This window comes from Ambystoma mexicanum, chromosome 1p (genome assembly GCF_040938575.1).
Source record: "Ambystoma mexicanum isolate Mex_15411 chromosome 1p, UKY_AmexF1_1, whole genome shotgun sequence".
In the NCBI taxonomy this organism is placed as follows: domain Eukaryota; kingdom Metazoa; phylum Chordata; class Amphibia; order Caudata; family Ambystomatidae; genus Ambystoma; species Ambystoma mexicanum.
The window spans coordinates 20,807,664-20,825,749 of record NC_090921.1 but is presented as its reverse complement, the minus strand read 5'-3'; the positions used below and the strand labels follow the sequence as shown (position 1 = coordinate 20,825,749).

At 46.2% G+C, this 18,086-nt stretch overlaps 1 protein-coding gene across 1 annotated transcript in view; it reads left to right on the top strand.

The window, feature by feature from the left end:
• LOC138564154 (zinc finger protein ZFP2-like) overlaps positions 1-18,086 on the top strand; it is a 189,526-nt gene that overhangs the window by 67,938 nt on the left and 103,502 nt on the right. Inside the window, exon 2 of the mRNA XM_069642889.1 lies at positions 2,911-3,600. Coding sequence (XP_069498990.1) covers positions 3,102-3,600 — 499 coding nt within the window. The 5' untranslated portion in view covers positions 2,911-3,101. The remainder of the gene's footprint in view (positions 1-2,910; positions 3,601-18,086) is intronic.

The following is an 18,086-nucleotide window of genomic DNA, read 5'->3' as shown; positions in this document are numbered from 1 at the left end:
ATGTCACAAATGATGGCAGAAGCTAGTGATAACCTGAAAGCTGGACAAGCTTTGGCCAAGCATTGGCATGACCAAAAGGCTAACATGGTTGAGTTCACTCAAGACCAGCTAGTTCTAGTTATGATCCCAACAAGGCAGAGGGCCTTGCAAGATAAATGGATGGGACCCTTCAAGGTTGTGGGTAAACTTGGAGAGGTGAACTATCTGGTGGACTTGGGCAATCCCAAGGAGGCTCCCAGAGTCTTCCACACCAACAGACTAAAGACGTATGTCTCCAGGCCTGAAGTAGGAGCCTTGCTTCTAGCTTCAACGGAAGAGGAAGAAGAGAGTAAAGCTCTCCCTGATCTCCACAGAGGCTTACCCTTGGACGAAAAGATTGAAGGAGTAAATCTCTCTTCAAATCTGACATCTGAGCAACAAGAAGAGTGGAAAGCTATGTTAAACCAGTTTGCCTCTCTGTTCTCACTTTCACCAGGCTTGACCCCTTGAGGACAGCATAATATACTCACTGGTGACTGTCTGCCAGTCAAAAGCAGAGGATATAGAATGTCAGAAAATGTAAGGACCCACATCAAAGGGGAGGTCAAGAAGATGCTTGATCTCGGGGTAATAGAGCCCTCTACTAGCCCATGGTCTAGCCCAGTTGTGTTAGTACCAAAGGCAGGATCCAAAGAATTGAGATTCTGTGTGAACTATAGAGCTCTTAATGCAGTCACTAAGACTGATGCCCACCCTTTGCCAAGGCCAGATGAGTTGGTGGATAGACTTCGTTCAGCCAAGTTCCTTTGCACATTTGACCTTACGTCAGGTTATTGACAAATAGCCCTGACAGACCATGCCAAGGAGAAGACTACATTTTCTACCCCAGTTGGCTTATACCAATTTAAGGTTATGCCTTTCGGATTGAAAAATGCACCTGCAACATTCCAAAGGTTGGTAAATCAGGTTCTGGCTGGGATGGAGGATTTCTGCATGGCATACTTGGATGACATTGCAGTATTCAGCCAATCCTGGGAAGAGCATGTTAACCACCTAGGACATGTTTTGAAGGCTCTTGGACAGGCCAATCTGACCATAAAGGCAAGTAAATGCCAAATTGGTCAGAGTAAGGTAGTCTACCTTGGGCATGAGGTAGGAGGTGGGGAAATAAGGCCTTTGCTCAGTAAGATTGAAGCTGTGCAAAATTGGACAACACCTAGTACTCAAACCCAGGTGAGAGCCTTCCTAGGCCTCACTGGGTATTACAGGAATTTCATAGAGAACTATGGGACCATAGCTTCTCCACTGAATGTAATCCCCTCTCCAAAATTCCATAAGAAGGTCAAATGGAATGAGGAATGCAATCAGGCCTTTGAAAACCTGAAGAAAGCTCTTTGCCAAGCACCAGTATTGAGAGCTCCTGACTATCACCAAACTTTCATTGTGCAGACAGATGCTTCTAATGTAGGGATAGGTGCAGTCCTTAGCCAACTGGATGAGAAAGGTAGGGAGCACCCCATTTGCTTCATCAGCAGAAAGCTGAAGGATCCTGAGACAAGGTGGGCAACTATTGAAAGAGAATGTTTTGCTATTTTGTGGGCACTGAAGAAGTTTAGGCCATACTTGTATGGTTCTACTTTTGTCATTCAGGCTGACCACCAACCCTTGAGATGGTTGATGCAAATGAAAGGGGAAAATCCAAAACTATTGAGATGGTCAATCTGCCTGCAAGGGTTTGATTTCACCATTGAGCACAGGTCAAAATGCTGATGGTCTCTCTAGGATGTATGTCATCGACTAGAGGTATGAGATTCATCCAGGAGTGGATTAAATCCTCCTGTCCCTTAGTCTGGGGGTGCGAGTGTTAGGGAGAATTCTCTGTAAAGGCTAATTTCCCAAACCTAGTGAGTCCCCCAGCAGCTTTGCTGGATTTTTGGGGTTTTATTTTTTCTCCTGCTAAGAGTGAGACTCTTTTTCTCCCACTCTTAGACATGATTTGAGGTGTTCCTTTGACTTTGTATGTGTTTTATGAGCTATGGGGTCCTTTACCCCATAGGGTTTCATGTGTTTTTGGTATGTGGGTTACACAGCACCCTCCGTGCAGTAACCCAGGTGTGTCGTAGCGACCCCCCCAACTAACTTTTCCTGACTTGATCTCAATCTCTTGTGAACTATCTACAAAGACTCTTTGGGCATAACCCCACTGTGTGATCCTGGACACATTTCACTTGCTCTCTCTAAGAGTGGGCCTGGCATTTGAACTTCCTTGCTCTCCAGTAGACTTTGCCTAACCTGCCTCACTGTGGTTCTTTTAAAAGTATTGAAATTGTGTGTTTTCATAACTCTGCTTTTTCCCTCCCTTTTTTTTATAACTTATTAGAGTGCCATCTTAGGTTAAGCCCTCACCTCTGTCTGAAAATAAGTGGTGTTTCTCACTAAGACTTGTCTAATAAGTAATCAGGGTTGTATATATATAATAGTGACTGTGTGTTGAATTTACTTATCTCTTTTTGTGCTAGTGTAATTTGCAAGTGTGTCTTTAAATACAGAATTATATACGTTAACACCAAAGCTCTGGTCAGTGTTTGCTTGTGCTACTGTTTCTCTGTACCTATCATGTATACTCTATATACTGCCTAGCTCATCTTGAGAGAAGTTTGACTGCTCAGCCACAGCTACCAGGTAAATCTGGGTGGTACAGACTGCTACCAATTGGGTTTACTGCCAACCAACTGTAGTCCTAAATCTTTTGCAGTGGTCCCTAAGGGAACTGCACAGGTTTCTGCCTAACACCAGCCCAGGGGGAATGTAGGTGCTATTTATTGACCAGGCCCATTCCTGCAGAAGGCCAGGTCTGTAATCCGAATACAAGCCACCGATATCTGGATGTGTGCTCTAACCTTTTGTGTTTCTCTCTCTTTCTCTGATTAGGGCTCTCACCTTTAAATGTAACAATTATTATGAAGTACGAAAATTAAGTTCTGACTCCCACTGATTGAAAGCAGTGGTTGGAGAGAGAGCAGACTCAAGTGGAGAAGTAATCGGACAGCAAACATCAGCCCTTCCTGGGTGGTGTGAAGATTGAAGAGGCTGGAACCTCTGCCAAGAATCTCCAGGAGACCATGGACCAGGTAATGGTTGAAGAAGAGGATGAGCCATCTGCCAGCGATTGCCCAGAGCTCATTCTCCGGGTGAAGATTAAAGGGGAGGAGCCATCTGCAAGCAAATGCATGAAGCTCATGGACCAGGTTAAGGTTGAAGAAGGGGAGGAGGCATCTGCTGAAAGCCCAGAGCTCCTTCTCAAGGTGAAGGTTGAGGGGGAGAAGCCATCTGCATGCAAATGCATGAAGCCCATGGATCAGGTGAAGGTTGAAGAAAGGGTGGAGGCATCTACCGAAAGCCCAGAGCTCCTTTTTCAGGTGAAGGTTGAAGGGGAGGGGCCATCTGCAAGTGATTACCCTGAGCTCATGGACCAGGTGAAGGTTGAAGACTCAGAAGGAACTTCTAACATTATAAATCCAGACTTCATGATATGTGTAAAGGTGAAAGAGGAGGAAGAACCATTTACCAGTGACCATCAAGGGTCTGGGGAAGGAGAGAGAACTGAAAGTCCTGTATCAGGTAAGATAACATATTTGCATATAAACAGTGTGATGAGTTGCCCACCCCTCCTCCCGGTGAGTCTTGCCACTTTTTAGACATATAACTAAAGTGCATATTCTTTCTCTTCTCAACCACGTCTCATAGTTACTGTAAACTACGGCATTCCATGTCACTGTTATTTAGTGATGTTTACCATGAACCAAGGCCCACATCTCACCAGAAAAGCACCATTCCTCCTTCTGTCAGGTTCACATTGCTTAGCCGTCTCTGGTCCAGAGGGAATTTTAGGCAAAGGACGCAAATACTCTTCTATAACAAACTTGATCCGCACACCGTTTGTAATTAGTATAACGTGTGATGCGTTTATTGTTCCAAGAGATTTTATCGCTAAAAACCACAAAGAGAAATATGCAATAACAAAGAAAATACACATGCATTTTGTAAAAAGCCTGAAACATTTCAAAAGCTGAAAAACAACTGGAAGGCAGAAATAAATCTGACATTCTGTTTGCGGCTTCCTTATGTAAGAGCAACGTTAGAAACCTTGGTTTTCAGTACTGTAAGGGATCAAGAGTAAGACTCGGACAAAGTGGCATGGTAAATGTTTGTTATAGAGGGGTTGATGAATCCTGTTATACAGGGGTTGATAAATCCTGTCTATCCCTAAGTCTACGAGAAGTTAAATGTTGCTTATAGAAGGGTTATTAAATCCTGTCTATCCCTAACTCTACGAGAAGTTAAATGTTGATTAAAGAGGGGTTGGTAAATCCTGTCTGTCCCTAACTCTATGAGAAGTTAAATGTTGGTTATAGAATTGGCCACCAGGGGGCGCACGGATGGTTTCCTACTCCGTGTGAGCTCCGTCTCCGTAGGTCTGCGAGGTGACCTGAGCCCCCACACCGCAACCCCCCCCCCCCCAAGGAGAAAAAACCTGAGAAACGTGCGTCGGAATATCTCTGCACCACCCTGAGAAAACACCGTCTGAAGTTCCGCACCGGGGACGGCGTGAAAGCGAAAGTTAACCAGCCGTGTGGTTGTCACACCCTCCCTTGTACACACATCTGACAGCACTGCCACTCCTGCCCCTGCCCAAAACCCCAGAATCACTATAACTCGCCCCGCTCCCTCTGTCCCATCTTATTCCCCCTTCACACTCCGGCACTCACGTGGGCCTCCTGATGACTCGCACATGCACATGCACGCCTCACCCGCAACAGAACGCTCTCCAGGTTGCGTCCATTTTTGCATTGGCAGCTTCCTTGGCGCCTAGGTAATCGGCGGAACGCTACTATCCTTCCGCGTCGCGTGACCAGCGCTGTGTGCTCACGTGACCCGGGAATCCATTCACGTGATGCGACAGTACGTCACATGACGGGAAGTAATGCCAGAAGCGCGAGTATTTAAACACGGCTGTCCGTGTACTCGCTGCTTCACAGCTGTTCTTTGCAACCTGTTTGGCGTTACGTGTTCGTTTGGATTTCTTGACTCTTTTTGGATTTCGACGTCGGTTTGCATACTTGGACTTCGCTTGGATTACCTTACTGGCTTTTTTACCTTGGATTTGCCTGTGGTTTGAATACGGACTGCTCTTTGGACTGCAACACGGATTTCCCTTTGCATCTGGTTTTCTTTGGAACTTCTTGCTTTCAAGCTCCACAGCTACCAAACCACGTTCTTGTCATCAGGTGGTTCTCACACCAATATTTGGGACTACAGTCTACCTGCTCCATCTGGGGTGGCTCTGCCCACGTGAGTCCTGGACCCTCACAGGTTCATTGCCTTTTTCCTGACCCCTCTGGTAAGACCTTTTTCACGTTATCTTGGCACTGTCATTTACTGTCATTTGCTTGGTACTTAATCAGTATTTTCTTGCAGCGGATTGGGGTCCCAGAGGTTCGCAGTTCCGGAGTTGACCATCTCCACCTGTGGCCTCAACGGTCGCACAGGGAGTGACTTTGAGTTCTCTCTGTGTGGCATTTGGGGACAGAGGTCTCTTCTGCCTACACGACACTCAAGTCTCAACAGCGGGCGAGCGGGCCCATCAGGAGAACAACGCACAGCCTGGGAGGCGCTGGCCGTCGTGTCCTCCCTGGCCCCCGAGCTACTGTCCTGAGGCTCCCCCAACTGTTCCAGAGCGCGGACCCCCGGTCACGCCCCCAGCCCGCGAACTATCAGAGCACATGGAGGGCCCTGCTGAAAGGTAAGCTGCGCCTCCAGTCACACGCAGCTCACGCTCTTGGCTGCAGCCGCGGTGCCCTGGAGCGCTGAGGCCGTGAACAGAGCCACGATCCACGAGGGAGCTATTTGGGCTCACATATCAGTGCGCCCCGCAGCGGACGTCCCGCGCTCCACGGATGCGCACCCTGGACACAGGAACACGGCGTGGAGCCATTGCAAGGCTCCCACAGATTGAAAGGCCCCTGTCCTGGGAGCCCTGCGCACCGCGGCACACAGACACGTGCCTCGACCCGCAAGACGGCAACGTGGGCCCATTGCAGGACCCCCGCCCACTGGAGAATCATGGTCCCAGGTGCCCTCAGTTTAGGCCACCATAAAAAACATTTGGACTGGGGGCCTGCCTCCCCCTCTGGGAACCCCATCAGGAGCAACAGACCACAGGGGCAATACACACGAAACCGGTCCATCAGGGCAGTGGCAGGACAGTGGTTCGATCGAGTGGTCCGCAAAGACTCCTACCCCCAGACCTCTAATAACAAAAGGTGCATTCCAGGGCTACCATAACCTGTCTTCATACCCATAATGCAGGGATGCACCTCTCACACCAACCACAGGGAAGTCATAAAGTTACTACTTGCAAAATGGAGATGTATGGGGAGAAGTGAATACCGACGCCATACAATCGCCCACCAGCTCCTACTCCTTATGGACACATAGCCTCCCAACCTCTGCATATCATCTGCTCCTCTCTGTGCACAGGGCAAGGATCGCTTGGACTGAGGGTAGGGCCCCCGCAACAGGGGTGTGTGCCTCCTCAAGTGCCCGGTATCGACTGGAATTAGAACCAGGGGGACACCCTCCAACCTCGCCCCTAAGCCAGGGACCCCGCAAGTCACGAAGTTTACCCACTGGAGGGTGTCGACAACTCATCCGTCCTGCAGGGTGTGTTCAATACCACTAGGTGAATACAAACGACTAAGGACTGTGGAAGGACGCAGCGCAGCCTGAGGGTGAAGCCTTCACATCCCTCCCACGCCTTACCCGAACCCGAGACAATGAGGTAAAGCTCCCAAGTATATGCAAGCCAAAATAAAACTAGCTGCCTACGCTTATGCTCCCTCCAACCGTACACTCAACGCCCCCAAGATGTCAACGGAATCGGTGGCACACGGAGAGACAGCGGCCACGAAAGGTGACATAGCAGCCCTCCTGACGGAGAAAAAGAATATGGGAGCCAATATAGGTGGCAAGATTGACAAGATCACCCAACGTATAGACAAGATCGAGGACAGGTTGGAGGGTGTGGAAAACAACCAAGCCTCCATAGATACTTTGGAAACGCAACTCGAACACAGGATTACGCATCTCGAACAGCGAGAAGAGGAATACAGACTAAAAATTGATGATTTGGAAATTCGGGAGAGGCGAAACAACATGCGTTTTTTTGGGATCCCGGAACAAGATGGGGAGACAGAGGAGGGCCTGAAAGCAACGCTTCACGATATCATCTAAATATTGGCAGCCGATGACGAAATTGACGAACCGGGAACTGAGCGGATCCACAGAGCGGATGACCCACCTGGAGGCCCGAGATCGGTCCTCACCCGCTTCCACAGATACCAAGACAAGGCAAAGATTCTCGAGAAGGCAAGACGTGGAGGTGTGATCACCCTTAATGGTGCCCAAGTAACCATATATCAAGACTTATCTGCTATGACATTGGCGCTGAGAAGGATGTGTGGCCCCCTGACAAAATGGCTTAAAGAGCGGGACACCCAATATCGGAGGGGATACCCCTTCTCGCTCTTTTTCGAACACGATGGCGCGAGAATCAGACTCCAGTCAGAGAGGGAAATAAAGGCGTGCATATCCGAACTTGTTGATGCTCGTGAACGAAGGGAAGATGGAAACGCACCTACGGAGGGAGCGCGAGATTGGAAACTCAGAGGACCTAAGAGACATAGAGTCAAAGGGTCGAGAAAGTTTAGCAGAGTTAACAACTCCCCGGAGGGAGGCAAGTGAACTAGACCGGCGGCAACTACCTTGACACTATGAGTATGTTTGAGACAGAGGCCGCTTTTGGTCCAACACAAAAGTTATATACGATGGTTGTAAGTTGTGGTTGAAGGGGGGGTTGGGGCTCAGACTCATGTGCTGTTTATTGTTAATAAAAGGACCGCGCAACGATGGTCCATACTGGTGGTTCATTGCTAGTTCAGTGAATCTAACTGGACCTGCTCAGACGCCGACATATGGGGGCGAGTGGGTGCGTGGGAAGGAGAGGGAGGGGATCACAAGACAAGGGGGAAGGTACAACTCTCACAGAGTCTTTACTTGCCGCTGAGATGGAAAAAACACTAATATTGGTTGAGGACTTGGAACACAAGGCATGGCGATCTATTGCTGTGAATATCGTATTGTCACCTACAGATGGCCACCTTTGATGCTAACATATGGGGCCCCTTGAAAGTCGGGACGCTTAATGTCAAAGGACTCAACTCGCCTACTAAGAGGTTGTTAGTGCTACGGGAATTTCGAAGAGCTAACATTGATATCCTACTCTTACAAGAAACCAAATATATGAAAGGAGAGCAGAGATCCATCCTGGGGAAACATTTCGGCATGGAGTTTTGGGGCTCGGGAGCACTGCGCAAAGGGGAAGTGGGTATTCTTATCAGAAAAGGACTTGAGTTCCTTGCCTCCGAAACCTGGTCAGATGCAGAAGGGCGAGCCTTGCTAGTGGTGGGGACCATTTGGAAGGTGGAAATAACAATTGCCACGATCTACTCTCCCAATGTAGGACAGTTCTGATTCCTTTCTAGAACTATCCCCAAAATAATGTTGAAGACTACTGGCCACATTATACTAGGTGGGGACTTTAACCTATGGGCAGATTATAATTTGGATCGGAAAGCGGGGCGCCCAAATGTCTAAATTCCTGTGAGAGAGGAACGCAATGATTTTGTAAACATGATGCAAGTATATGCGCTGGTTGACACATGGAGGGTGATGCATCCTGATGAAAGAGGGTATACATTTTATTTACCCCCACACAATACTTTCACCCGAATAGACTACATCTACCTTTCACAGGAACTAAACGACATCACATCACATTCAGGAATCACCCCAATAACATGGTCCGACCACGACATGCTCACAGTTGATATACAGTGGGAACACCTGCCAATCAAGGGTGGGAAATGGAGATGCAACGAGGCCCTGTGGAGAGATCCTGTCTTCAAAGAGGAACTCGAAACAGAGATCAAAGAATACTTTAAAACCAACGATACCGGGGAAGTCTCTAGACAGAGTGTGTGGGAAGCAGCCAAAGTAACCTGGAGGCGGATCCTCATACGGGAGGGGGCTCGGAAGAAAAGGGAAAGACTCCTTATTGAAAATAAGCTCCAAACTGAAATATGTCAGCTTGATAGAGAAGCCAGGGTGGGAGACACCATGGACCCTGATAAGATCCGAGAGGCTAGAAAAAAAAGGGAGGAGCTCCGTCACCTAGAGCATTACCAAATAGCGTGGAAGCTAAATTTATTGAAGCACAAATTCTATGAGAAGGGAGATAAGGCTGACATGCTGTTAGAGGCTAGACTCAGGATGCAACGGGCGGAACGTAGGGTAAAAGAGATCACATATCCAACCCCTGACCATGGTCAGCAGACACCCTCCATCCCAGAACTGTTCGCGAATTTCTATGGGTCCCTATACACTTCAGAAGTAGACCCAAACTCACAGGAGATAGACAAATACCTTACTGGCATTGCTCTTCCAAAAGTGGCAGATACTGACTCGGCCCATCTTCAGTCCCCCATAACTGAAGATGAAATACATGAGGCGATCAAACGACTTACATTGGGCAAATCCCCATGTGAGGACGGATTCACTGCCGGCTTCTATAAAACTTTTGGCACCCTCCTAACTCCATTCTTGACCACTCTATTTAATGAAATCCTCGACACGGGAATTGCCCCCGACTCCTTTGTTCGAGCGCTCATATCGGTCATCCCCAAGGAAGGCAGAGATCCCAAATGTTGCGGATCATGCCGCCCCATATCTCTGCTCAATCTTGATGCCAAAATTTACACAAGAGTGTTGGCGGCCAGACTAGAGGTCCACATGCCCCATCTTGTCCATCCCGACCAGGTAGGGTTCATAATTGGGCGACAGGGTGCAGACACCATGAGAAAGACTCTCCATTTGGTCGAAGGCTCCCAAACCATGAGCGACGATCCCGCCTTACTCTCCATTGGCGCTGAAAAAGCCTTCGATAGAGTGGAATGGGGCTTCCTTGCCGCAGTCCTCCATGCCGTGGGAATAGGACCGAAATTTAGAAGGGGATAAAAGCAGTTTACACCGCACCCAAAGCCTCAGTGTCTGTCAATGGGGAATATTCGAGATGGTTCGAGCTGAAACGTGGCACCCGGCAGGGATGCCCCCTATCGGCCATCCTCTTCGCCCTCTCTGTAGAACCCTTGGCCCAAAAAATGCGACAGGATACCCAAGTAACAGGCATGCGCCTAGGGGACGAGGAATACAAAGTAGCGCTGTATGCTGATGACCTACTTCTGCATGTGACGGACCCCAATGCATCCATTCCCAGGGCTCTGTACCTCATGGACGAATATGGCCATGTATCTTGGTTTAAAGTTAACAAGTCCAAATCAATACTCTTCCCCTTACAGGGATCAATGGAAACTAACACCGAAAAATACCTGCCCCTGGGCCTTGTGATAGAACATGAGAAAATGAAGTACTTGGGGATACATGTCACAAGATCACTAAAAGATTTGTATGAAGCCAATTTCCCAGTGCTTCTCCAAAAATTTCACGTGGACCTTACTCGATGGGAAACCCTAACCATATCCTGTTTGGGGCGCCTAAACGCGTTAAAAATGACATGTCTCCCGAGATTTCTATACCCCTTTCAAATGCTCACCATTCAGATGCCGCGCCAATTCTCTGCAGAAGTCAAGAAGGCGATTCTAAAATTCCTATGGCAAAGGAAAAAGCCTAGAATTGCATACTACAACTTGACGCTACCGAAAGACAAAGGTGGGGTGGGTCTTCCAGATATCCAAAAATACTATGAGGCGGCTCAATTACGAATCCTCATTCCCCATCTTCGTAACCAGAAAACACCCCAGTGGATTGCTATGGACAATCACTATCTGTCCCCAGCAACAATCTCTGAGTGGCTATGGTCCCCTAGAAGGAGAGTACTGAAGAAATCTAAGGCACACCCGATGTTTGCAACCATATGGGATATATGGCGAGAGGGCGGGGATATGGAAAAAATCACTACATGGCCATCGCCATTAAGCCATCTTTGGTCACTGGGCATTAATGACCAGATCCCTAACGTGGAGAGGTTTCAAGCTTGGTATGAGGCAGGCCTGGAAAGGGTGGGACAACTCCTCAAAAAGGACTCCTTCATTGCACTCCCTGAACTGGAGGAAGCACTCGGAATAGGTACACTGTCCGCAGTCCAGTTTCTGCAGATCAAAGGTGTTCTGACGAAACTCGAATGGAAGGACAAGTTCAGAAGGGAACTTACCCCATTTGAAACCATACTCGACTCCAGGACGGACAAGAAAGAGCTGATATCTGTTTTGTATAAAACACTAATGGAAGCTGGAAAAGGCTCAACAGAACCACTTAGGCTAAAATGGGAAAGGGACATGGGTGAGGATATCGACCCGGAGACATGGGATAAGATATGTAGAGCAGCACCCAAGGCTTCGATCACGTGCCAGTATAGGTTGCACGCTATTAAATTATTGAACAGATAGCAATATGACCTGCGTAGGCTATCCAAGATGTATCAGTCATCTAGCCCACTGTGTTGACGGGGATGTGGGTCCACGGCAGACTACTGGCACATGTGGTGGGGTTGTCCTCAGATCAAAATATATTGGAATTAAGTGCTGGAATGGATTAGGGACCTAGATGGGATCCAGCGAACAGCGGACACCTACCTGATCTTATTTGGATTTGAAAAAAATCGAGGATGAGTTGAGAAGGGTCACAGATATAGCTGTGCAAATGTTGTTAGCCGCGAGGGCTCTATTGACCATGAAATGGAAATCCCCTGTAGTCCCCAATGAAAATGAATTGGTTAATGTAACCTCCAACATGTGCACCATGGAAAAAATCACGGCATCTATACATGGGAAAACCACGCAATGTGACATCTTATGGTTGGAGTTTCTCAATAAGTATATGCCGGGAATAGCACATTAACACCTAGCGAATGATCAGTACTATCAGGGCTATTCCCATGAAAGACCACCCACCAACAATGCACACAACCGCAGATAGTGAGACATCACGATAACCTCCTGTACAAGGTGGTCCCCAAAGCGTGACAAACCCATCAACCAATCCATCAAACGCTAGACAACACATCCCTCAGCAACAGTTTATAAAGTCTTGTGGGGTGGAGGCAGGGAGCGAAGGAGGGAGGGGAAGACAGACGAAGAACTGTCAATGTTCATTGACATTCTAAAGAGGATTTTGTTGAAATGTGAAACTGAATCTTAACTGTTTTGTTTTCTGTATAACAGCAATACCTGCTTTTTTGTTATGATTGTTAACTGCAAAAGCTGTAATCTGTTTGAAATAAACCCCAATAAAATCAATTTTAAAAAAATGCTGGTTATTGAGGGGTTGGTAAATCCTGTCTATCCCTAACTCTACGAGAAGTGAAATGTTGGTCATAGAGGGGTTGGTAAATCCTGTCTATCCCTAACTCTACGGGACGTTAAATGTTGGTGATAGAGGGGTTGGTAAATCCTGTCTATCCCTAACTCTACAAGAAGTTAAATGTTGGTTATAGAGAGGTTGGTAAATCCTGTCTATCCCTAACTCCACGAGAAGTTAAATGTTGGTTATAGAGGGGTTGGTAAATCCTGTCTATCCTAAATCTACGAGAAGTTAAATGTTGGCGATAGAGGGTTTGATAGATCCTGTCTATTGGTTATAGAGGGGTTGGTAAATCCTGTCTATCCCTAACTCTACGACAAGTTAAATGTTGGTGATAGAGGGGTTGGTAAATCCTGTCTATCCCTAACTCTACGAGAAGTTAAATGTTGGTTATAGAGGGGTTGGTAAATCCTGTCTATGCCTAACTCTACGAGAAGTTAAATGTTGGTGATAGAGGGGTTGATAGATCCTGTCTATTGGTTATAGAGGGGTTGGTAAATCCTGTCTATCCCTAACCCTACGAGAAGTTAAATGTTGGTTATAGAGGGGTTGGTAAATCCTGTCTGTCCCTAACTCTACGAGAAGTTAAATGTTGGTGATAGAGGGCTTGGTAAATCCTGTCTATCCCTCACTCTACGAGAAGTTAAATGTTGGTTATAGAGGGGTTGGTAAATCCTGTCTATCCCTAACTCTACGAGAAGTTAATTGTTGGTGATAGAGGGGTTGATAGATCCTGTCTATTGGTTATAGAGGGGTTGGTAGATCCTGTCTATCCCTAACTCTACGAGAAGTTAAATGTTGGTGATAGAGGGGTTGCTAAATCCTGTCTATCCCTAACTCTTCGAGAAGTTAAATGTTGGTGATAGAGGGGTTGATAGATCCTGTCTATTGGTTATAGAGGGGTTGGTAAATCCTGTCTTTGCCTAACTCTACGAGAAGTTAAATGTTGGTGATAGAGGGGTTGATAGATCCTGTCTATTGGTTATAGAGGGGTTGGTAAATCCTGTTTATCCCTAGCTCTACGAGAAGTTAAATGTTGGTGATATATGGGTTGTGATCCTGTCTATCCCTAACTCTACGAGAAGTGTCCCTGCTTCAGCAAAACTAAGGAACGTCTATTTCAGGATGCTAAATAAATAAAGCATCCTCCGTCCTGACCCTTATATGCTAAACTAATACAAGGCGAAAAAGGACATTTCTCTGCACTATAATCTTATAGCTTATTCTTGAAGTGTCAAACATAAAGTTCTAAAGTGCAGAAACAAAAAGGAATAATGTTCCACTGGAGAAGGGGTTCCCCCTTCCCCTAGATTGTTTCTAGTGGCTTTAAATATGACTTTATCACAGTTCCGATTTGTCCAACAGGGAAGGGTATGTTAAGAATCCTGTGGATCCCTCACTGGTTCCCTGCCCAAAGTCTCCTCCCTGGTGGCCAGGGAAGGGTAGACGCTTCCTGATCCTGTACCTTTGGATGGTGTACTGCGGGAGGATCACCTAGGAAGACACAAGTGTCTAGGAAGACACAACTGTCTATCCCTAACTCCACGGGACGTTAAATGTTGGTGATAGAAGGGTTGGTAAATCCTGTCTATCCCTAACTCCACGAGAAGTTAAATGTTGGTTATAGAGGGGTTGGTAAATCCTGTCTATCCCTAACTCCACGAGAAGTTAAATGTTGGATATAGAGGGGTTGGTAAATCCTATCTATCCCTAAATCTATGAGAAGTTAAATGTTGGTGATAGAGTGGTTGGTAGATCCTGTCTATTGGTTATAGAGGGGTTGGTAAATCCTCTCTATCCCTAACTCTACGAGAAGTTAAATGTTGGTTATAGAGGGGTTGGTAAATCCTGTCTATGCCTAACTCTACGAGAAGTTAAATGCTGGTGATAGAGGGGTTGATAGATCCTGTCTATTGGTTATAGAGGGGTTGGTAAATCCTGTCTATCCCTAACTCTACGAGAAGTTAAATGTTGGTGATAGACGGGTTGTGATCCTGTCTATCCCTAACTCTACGAGAAGTTAAATGTTGGTTATAGAGGGGTTGGTAAATCCTGTCTATCCCTAACTCTACGAGAAGTTAAATGTTGGTTATAGAGGGGTTGGTAAATCCTGTCTATCCCTAACTCTACGAGAAGTTAAATGTTTGTGATAGAGTGGTTGATAGATCCTGTCTATTGCTTATAGAGGGGTTGGTAAATCCTGTCTATCCCTAACTCTACGAGAAGTTAAATGTTGGTGATAGAGGGGTTGATAGATTCTGTCTATTGGATATAGAGGGGTTGGTAAATCCTGTCTATCCCTAACTCTACGAGAAGTTAAATGTTGGTTATAGAGGGGTTGGTAAATCCTGTCTATCCCTAACTCTACGAGAAGTTAAATGTTTGTGATAGAGGGGTTGATAGATCCTGTCTATTGCTTATAGAGGGGTTGGTCAATCCTGTCTATCTCTAACTCTACGAGAAGTTAAATGTTGGTTATAGAGGGGTTGGTAAATCCTTTCTATGCCTAACTCTACGAGAAGTTAAATGTTGGTGATATAGGGGTTGATAGAGCCTGTCTATTGGTTATAGAGGGGTTGGTAAATCCTGTCTATCCCTAACTCTACGAGAAGTTAAATGTTGGTGATAGAGGGGTTGGTAAATCCTGTCTATCCCTAACTCTATGAGAAGTTAAATGTTGGTTATAGAGGGGTTGGTAAATCCTGTCTATGCCTAACTCTACGAGAAGTTAAATGTTGGTGATAGAGGGGTTGATAGATCCTGTCTATTGGTTATAGAGGGGTTGGTAAATCCTGTCTATCCCTAACTCTACGAGAAGTTAAATGTTGGTTATAGAGGGGTTGGTAAATCCTGTCTGTCCCTAACTCTACGAGAAGTTAAATGTTGGTGATAGAGGGGTTGGTAAATCCTGTCTATCCCTAACTCTATGAGAAGATAAATGTTGGTTATAGAGGGGTTGGTAAATCCTGTCTATCCCTAACTCTACGAGAAGTTAAATGTTTGTGATAGAGGGGTTGATAGATCCTGTCTATTGGTTATAGAGGGGTTGGTAAATCCTGTCTATGCCTAACTCTACGAGAAGTTAAATGCTGGTGATAGAGGGGTTGATAGATCCTGTCTATTGGTTATAGAGGGGTTGGTAAATCCTGTCTATCCCTAACTCTACGAGAAGTTAAATGTTGGTGATAGACGGGTTGTGATCCTGTCTATCCCTAACTCTACGAGAAGTTAAATGTTGGTTATAGAGGGGTTGGTAAATCCTGTCTATCCCTAACTCTACGAGAAGTTAAATGTTGGTTATAGAGGGGTTGGTAAATCCTGTCTATCCCTAACTCTACGAGAAGTTAAATGTTTGTGATAGAGTGGTTGATAGATCCTGTCTATTGCTTATAGAGGGGTTGGTAAATCCTGTCTATCCCTAACTCTACGAGAAGTTAAATGTTGGTGATAGAGGGGTTGATAGATTCTGTCTATTGGATATAGAGGGGTTGGTAAATCCTGTCTATCCCTAACTCTACGAGAAGTTAAATGTTGGTTATAGAGGGGTTGGTAAATCCTGTCTATCCCTAATTCTACGAGAAGTTAAATGTTTGTGATAGAGGGGTTGATAGATCCTGTCTATTGCTTATAGAGGGGTTGGTCAATCCTGTCTATCTCTAACTCTACGAGAAGTTAAATGTTGGTTATAGAGGGGTTGGTAAATCCTTTCTATGCCTAACTCTACGAGAAGTTAAATGTTGGTGATATAGGGGTTGATAGAGCCTGTCTATTGGTTATAGAGGGGTTGGTAAATCCTGTCTATCCCTAACTCTACGAGAAGTTAAATGTTGGTGATAGAGGGGTTGGTAAATCCTGTCTATCCCTAACTCTATGAGAAGTTAAATGTTGGTTATAGAGGGGTTGGTAAATCCTGTCTATGCCTAACTCTACGAGAAGTTAAATGTTGGTGATAGAGGGGTTGATAGATCCTGTCTATTGGTTATAGAGGGGTTGGTAAATCCTGTCTATCCCTAACTCTACGAGAAGTTAAATGTTGGTTATAGAGGGGTTGGTAAATCCTGTCTGTCCCTAACTCTACGAGAAGTTAAATGTTGGTGATAGAGGGGTTGGTAAATCCTGTCTATCCCTAACTCTATGAGAAGTTAAATGTTGGTTATAGAGGGGTTGGTAAATCCTGTCTATCCCTAACTCTACGAGAAGTTAAATGTTTGTGATAGAGGGGTTGATAGATCCTGTCTATTGGTTATAGAGGGGTTGGTAAATCCTGTCTATCCCTAACTCTACGAGAAGTTAAATGTTGGTGATAGAGGGGTTGGTAAATCCTTTCTATGCCTACCTCTACGAGAAGTTAAATGTTGGTGATAGAGGGGTTGATAGATCCTGTCTATTGGTTATAGAGGGGTTGGTAAATCCTGTCTATCCCTAACTCTACGAGAAGTTAAATGTTGGTGATAGACGGGTTGTGATCCTGTCTATCCCTAACTCTACGAGAAGTGTCCCTGCTTCAGCAAAACTAAGGAACGTCTATTTCAGGATGCTAAATAAATAAAGCATCCTCCGTCCTGACCCTTATATGCTAAACTAATACAATGGCCCTCATTACAAGTCAGGCGGTGGACCATGGTGCTATTAGCACCATGGTCCATGCTGGATTCCGCCATGGTGGATGGCGGAATTACCGCCCCATTCCAAGGTGATTGGGTTGGTAATTCCCCATTCACCATTTGCCCTTCCCCATTCTCATTTTTGCCCCATAGGGCATAATGGGGATGGGGACGGCGCTAATTACGGCACCGTAAATTACGGTGCCGTAATTAGCACCAAGGTCGCTTAGCGCCTTGGACTTTAACGCCTGCTAAAAGCAGGCATTAAATTGTGAATCAGGCGTTAAGGGTTAACGGCGCCGACGGCGCCGTTAAACCCTTAACGCCTGACTTGTAATGAGGGCCAATATGTGAAATGGTTTTTTTTTCTCTGGATGCAGCTAATTAAGCCAGCGACCTTAAATATTAATCCTTTTGGTCTGGTGTCGCGTTGGTGTGCAGGTTTAGGGAAGGACCAATCCCCTCCTTCCCTTGGTCTGAATATAGAAAGATTGGTACACACTTGGACTGCGCCACCCTCTTGAATGGATGAAACTTGCTCACACTTGATTTGCTATTGTCAAAACAATTTTTTATTTTCACTTGTTAATTAGCTCCATTGCCCGTTTTGTTTGTTAACACGTGTTTCAGCCTCTCAAGGGCCTTTTTCAAAACAGTGACTAAACGTCTGGGCAAAAATCCTTTTTAGGTAATCACAAAATTCATGTTCACGTAATCACGTAATCACCAGCAGACTGGAGCCGACGCGAGGGGCTGAAACACTAATAAAACAAAGGGATTAACTCATGATTACGTGAACATGACGAAAAGCGGTGTGCAGCCTGCAAACTCCTTTGGCCTAAGACCCTCAAGGTGGCCCGCGTACGGTATGTCGCGGGTGGGACCCCTTTCCCCCACCGCCACACCCGCTGAGAGTTATGGGGGAACCTCGGATGACCAAACATCTGTCGCGGATGTTATAGACCTCGAGGCGGACACCTCTAGGTCCACCACGCCCCCGTCCCCGAC